This window comes from Triticum dicoccoides, chromosome 3A (assembly GCF_002162155.2).
Source record: "Triticum dicoccoides isolate Atlit2015 ecotype Zavitan chromosome 3A, WEW_v2.0, whole genome shotgun sequence".
NCBI lineage: Eukaryota > Viridiplantae > Streptophyta > Magnoliopsida > Poales > Poaceae > Triticum > Triticum dicoccoides.
In genome coordinates, this window is record NC_041384.1 from 433,894,505 (window position 1) to 433,900,404 (window position 5,900).

General features: G+C 48.5%; 1 protein-coding gene and 1 long non-coding RNA gene across 2 annotated transcripts; both read right to left on the reverse strand.

The window, feature by feature from the left end:
- Positions 1–2,229: 2,229 nt before the first annotated feature.
- LOC119271591 lies at positions 2,230–3,139 on the reverse strand. The gene is made up of 2 exons (XR_005134626.1): positions 2,724–3,139; positions 2,230–2,553 (listed from the first exon to the last, which is right to left on the reverse strand). It is a non-coding gene; the product is annotated as an uncharacterized LOC119271591 (long non-coding RNA).
- A 254-nt stretch (positions 3,140–3,393) lies between these two features.
- LOC119268431 (WRKY transcription factor 22-like) lies at positions 3,394–5,376 on the reverse strand. Its single transcript, XM_037550061.1, has 3 exons — positions 4,748–5,376; positions 4,491–4,613; positions 3,394–4,063 (listed from the first exon to the last, which is right to left on the reverse strand). Exons 1-3 carry the CDS (start codon positions 5,143–5,145, stop codon positions 3,634–3,636), a joined length of 951 nt encoding a protein of 316 aa, XP_037405958.1. The 5' UTR covers positions 5,146–5,376; the 3' UTR covers positions 3,394–3,633.
- Positions 5,377–5,900: the final 524 nt, after the last annotated feature.

Genomic DNA, 5,900 nt, shown 5'->3' on the forward strand with positions numbered 1-5,900 from the left:
GAACTACTTAGGAGCAATCCTGGGAGCACAATCCTTGTTGGCTTGGACCCTGAGTACATGGATCAAAATATCTTCCAAAGCTTTTATGTGTGCTTTAGTGCTATGAAACAGGGTTTTAAAGCATGCAGAAGAGTTATTGGGCTTGATGGTTGTTTTTTCAAAGGAGCATGTCAAGGTGAGTTGCTATGTGCTATTGGTAGAGATGCTAATAATCAAATGTATCTAGTAGCTTGGGCAGTAGTGGAGAAAGAAACAACCGAAACTTGGGAGTGGTTTATTGGCCTGTTGATAAAGGACTTGGATATTAATGATCAAGGTGAAGGATGGGTGTTCATATCAGATCAGCAGAAGGTATGTTGTTAATTATGAGCTTTTAAATGATCATGTTGTCGAAGCATGAAACATTTATGTTGGTTTTTTAGGTGTACTCATTTGTCTTATGTACAAATGCTAAATAAAATTCCAACTTCTGTGTAGGGCTTGATCAGTGCAATGCAAGACTACTTGCCAAAGGCACAACATAGAATGTGTGCTAGACACATCTATACTAACTGGAAAAAGAAGTTTAGAGAGCATGCTTTGCAAAAGAAATTTTGGGCAATTGCCAAGGCTGCAAACAGAGAAGACTTTATGTATAGGAAGGCCAAGTTAGCTCAAGATACACCTGAAGGTGCAAGGGACATAATGAGGACAGAGCCTAAGCATTGGGCAAGAGCATTCTTTCCTGTTGGATCCCTTTGTGACTCGGTGGATAACAATCTATGTGAGTCCTTCAATAATGCTATAGTTGAGGCCAGATTCTATCCTATCATCTCTATGCTAGAGAAAATTAGACACAAGATGACACTTAGAGTCCAAGAAAATAGAAGCAAAAGTGCAAAGTGGACATCTAGTGATATATGCCCAAACATTTTCAAGAAGCTTAAGGTGGCCATCAAAATGACTCAGTTCTGTGATGTTCCCTGGAATGGCAAGGAAGGGTTCGAGGCGAAACATGTCAGTGGCAGAGGAAGGAGCTATACAGTAAACTTGGACAAATGGACTTGCTCTTGTGGTTACTTTCAGCTGGCAGGGCTGCCTTGCTGCCATGCCATTAGTGCCATATACAAGAGTGGAAGAAACATAGCTGATTTCATTCACAAGTGCTATTCAGTTGAGCAATTTAAGAAGATATACGAGCACTGCTTGGAGCCAGCAGAAGGACAGGAGAGATAGCCTGTCTCTAACAAACCTAGACCACAAGCACCTGGGTACGTGAGTATGCCAGGTAGGCCTAGGAAGAATGACAGAAAGAGTGAAGAGGGAGAAGAACCAAAAGGAAAGAAAATGTCAAAGCATGGCACTAAAATTACTTGCAGCATGTGTGGCCACAAGGGCCACAACAAGACAGGCTGCAACAAGAATCCTGAAAAAGGGAAGAAGAAGAATGCCTTCCTGAAGAAAACTGGCAGGAAAATGAAGTCATCTGAGGTAAATACAAGTTCACTCTCTTTTTAAAATGGTTGTCCTTTTATTTTAATAATTTGTGCAATGACATGCCTATGTACTCTCATATTTTGCAACAGCAAGCAAACACTGATGCTCAGATCAGAGCAAGCCAGCAGGCTAAGAGCGGAGGAGAAGTTCAAGCACAAGCAGGAACAAGTGGAGGGAAGAGGAAGGCTACAAACAAACAGAATGTGCAAGCCAAGAAAAAATCAAAGAAATGATATGATGGACTAGTGATTTAAGTTAGCATATTAATGAACTGCTGGTTATTTCATTTTGCTGGTTATGTCACTTTGTTGGTTATGTCACTCTGGTCATGTAGTACCAGATATGTGTTGAACTAATGCATCTATGTAGAACTGAACCAGTTATGTCTTTCCAATGCAAAATATCCAGAACTAGTGATTTCGTTACTCTGGAGAAATTTACTTGTTGTCTGTGATATGTGTTTATGTATTTCCAATGCAAAAATATCCAGAAGTAGTGATTTTGTCAGTCTGGACAAATTTACCTGTTATTTATGTGATATACAGATATGTGTGTATGTCTTTCCAGTGCAAAATATCCAGTAGTAGTGATTTTGTCAGTCTGGACAAATTTACCTGTTGTTTGTGTGATATCTGTTTATGTCTTTCCAATGCAAAATGTACCAGCTGCTATTTTGTCACTCTGGATAAATATCCAGAAGTAGCACTAGCTGCTATTTTCTAAAGTTGCCGACCAACAAAATGAACCAGCAAATATAACATCATCCAACAATATGAAGTACCATTCCATCATCCAGCGATTACATCATTCTGCTAGTACAAAATTTTGACATTACATTCATCTTCTAGCTATCAATGCAGGACAAATCTTGCAAATAAACTTGCCACTAACATGATCATGCCATAAAACACAATGCTGGACATTTGTTTTCTTTCCAAACTATCACATCTTGCCCTATTTGCTTGAACTTCTGCATTCTTCTTCAGAACTAATTGTCTCAGTGCATCCTCTGTTACATTTCTCTGCATCTGTTCCATCCATTGCTTCCAGCCATCACCACATGCAGCTTCAAACCTCCTGATTGCATCCCAAAGATCCATTAGTACTTGTACAACAAATGGGTAGCAGGGATCATCATGCCGCTGAAAAAAAATCCACAACCATCTCTCTGACTGAAACAGTTCATACCATCAGAAACGGAAACAAGGACGAGGAAAAATTACAAGAGAAGAAGATTGGAAGCTTACTACAATTCCATGAACACAGCAGTAGAATCTTCTTACAGTGGCATTCCATTGCCGACTCGTACGCCATGGGGTCCTCGCAGTACGGCACGGACGACCTTGACGGAGCCATGTGCCCACGACCTCCGCCTGAGTACGACACGCGGGAGGAGGAAGACGTCGTCGATTACTGCCGGAGCCCGCCTCCTGCTTGAGTAACCTTCGCCGCCGCCGCCGCCGGTGTCGCCGCTGTCGCCGCCCGTCTCCAGCCTACCAACGATCCCTAATTTGGTTCCCCTGCTCAAGCCCTTAATTTGCCCCCGCCGCTGCAACTTAAGTGAGTACTGGAAGGGGCCGCAGTCAGTCTAGCATTGCATCCAATTAACCCCTAATCCTTGCCACGTAAGCAATCCTGAAGCCCAAACCAGCTTTTAGCACTAATCAGCCGGGATAAACCGGGATCAAAAAATACAGGGTGACAATTTCAGGGATTCTGACTTCAGGGTTTGATTCAGACTTGGAGAACGAAATCATGGTTATTTTTAGACTTTTTCCTTCTTACTGGTTTGGCGTGGTCAAATGCTTTGATGCCCTTGAGTTACGTGTATAAACTCAATACTCGTTAGTAGGCAAACCGCTGAGAGGGATCATGCGCGAAACGCACATCAAAACGATTTACCGAGACCTTATGATCTACCAGGCAAACCGCTGAGCCGCTGTTGGCTCGGCGATTATATGTATACAAGACTGGAGCTACATCAGAAATCTTCCATCAATTTTGTTGAGAGGGATCAAGCACAAAACACACATCAAACGCATATACATGGCTTCTTGCCTGCTGCGTGACCCCTCCTTCGCAAATATGTGAACACAGGGGCAAAAAAGTTGTCAATCGGTGGTGCCTATAGGTTATAGCTACAAATTTCCTCTCCAGCTATAGCGAGAGCCGTCGTCCCAGGGCGTCGTCCTCGTCGAAGACATGATCCAGATCGCCATCCACGGGCGCCAACAACTCGTCCAGGTCCAGCTCCGTCGGCCAGAACTCGCCGCCGTCATCCTCCGCCGCGTCCTCAGTGGCACCGTCCACCGCCATGGACGACGTCTCGTTGCTTTCGTCGTCGCACCTCACCGCCTCGTGGGCATCGCCGTGGCTCTTGGGCGACGTCGTGGTCGTCGTCCCTGCGTGGCCGTCGGCAGGGGTGGTCTTGTGGCGGGTGGTGCCGGCGAGCGCGTTGATCTGCGTCGGCACCGGGTGGCAGTGGTCGGCCATGTAGGTGATGACGAGCACACCGGGCTTGGCCGGGCTGCGCTCCACCAGTTTCCGGGCCATGCACCCCTTCATGCTGCTACACTTGTAGTATCCCCTGTGACCACAAAGCTAACAAAGTTTAGGAGTAGTAATTAAGATAGGTACTGGTACGGAGGAGTACTTGAGTACCTTCCGGAGCATGCGTGTTTGTACTGCAAAAGTACATGTGACGTGTAGTGGCCAAAACTTATGCCAAATTGCAAGGTGCGCGGCTAAAATCTACTCCTAGCAAGTTCTAAGCACCAGGTCATATGTACTACCAGTACTATACTGTTTGTAATTAGGAGTATATATATCCAAGTTTGATGAAATCCGTGTAAATGTTCATCGTGTGAGAAATCAGTTATTGCGAATCTATTAACAGAAGGTACTAGCGGTAGTGACTGGTCTCAAGGCTGTGCACGGGGGGGAGCTAGTGCATCGACGAGACGACAGTAACGCATGGAAACGGGCCGGTGGAAGTGGTTGTAGTAGTTAATTACCGGGGATAAGGCGAGCCCTTGATGGGCTTTTGACCGTACTTTCGCCATGCCCAAAGGTCGGAGGAGACGCCGCCGTCGGCCACCGGCACCTCGCACACCACCTTCTTCAGCTGGCTCTTCTTGCTGCTCGCCGCCACCATCACCACCACCAAACAAAATCACAATCAGCAGGCTGCAAGCTTCTCCGATCCAAATCGCGCTGCATAAGCGATCGGGCCGGGTGCACAAATCAACTATAGGTATATAGTAGTACGTACCTTCTTTTCGGGCGTGGGGTGCTGCTTCGCATGCCGGGCTTCCGGCCAGGCGGCACCCGCGGGCGCACGCCGGACGTGGACGCCGCCGCGGGGAAAGAGATCATCATCTCGTGGCGGTCGTCCACCGCCGCCCACGACTGCGACGACGGCGCCGACAGCAGGAAGGGCTTGTGATCCAGGTCCAGGTACTCGAGGCCGTACGGCGACGACGCGGGCCGGACCACGTCGCGCGGCTCCCGCTTGACCGGCGTCTCCGGCACCGGCATCCCGGCGGTGCCCGGAGGAGGACCGGCGCGGTCCTGGGGGTGGCGGGAGGAGGAGAAGGTGGCGCAGCTCCTGACGACGGCCTGCAGGTCCCAGTCGTTGAGGTGCTCCATGCGCAGAAGCAGGCCGCACATGAACGGCGACCGGGGATTTGAGCTTGGAGAGGTTTGACGAAGTGAGCTAGCTAGGTAGGACGGACGCGTGGTGGTGGCCGGGGCGGGATGGGGTTGACTTTTGGCACTGGCAGGCCGGTCCGGGGAAGCGCAAATATATACGCGTACGCCTGTACATACTCCAGACGCGTACTCTGGAGTGGCACGAGGGGGATGACTCGATCCCTGTAAAGTCAAAGGCAAGTGGTGGGCACGGCGCGCGCTTCGCAGCAGGGGATAAGGGAGAAGATCGCGTCCGGATTTGAAATGATCAGCCACTCGGCATTGTATTGTATACTGGGGCGGGGCTCTATGCTATGCACTTGTCAATAGGGCCTTGGCTTCTCCTCCCTATTGTTTTCTTTGACTTTGCTCCAAATGTCAAAAGGGAGAGAGGGCAAGCTAGAAGAAAAAGGGTGGAATCTTTGGATGGAACTCTGTGGCGTCATTAAAGGGGCCGCAGGGGAGGGGAATATGGAAGCCGCGAATTAACTTTAAAGCTTGCTTGACTCTTTATGCCCATCCTATATTATTGGCTGCGCTTGACCAGCCACTTGGGCGCGTCAGGCGTCGGTTATTCTGGATCTGACCTTGTGTAAATGTCAAAGGGCAGAGAGAGGGAGAGGCGTGGCACAAAATCTCGGCCATATGCGTCAGATCTCTGAACCCGTCCGGGGGTATCGCGTGGGGCTCCAATCGGCGCGGGGATAAGTGGCAAAGCGACGGTGGAGTGGAGG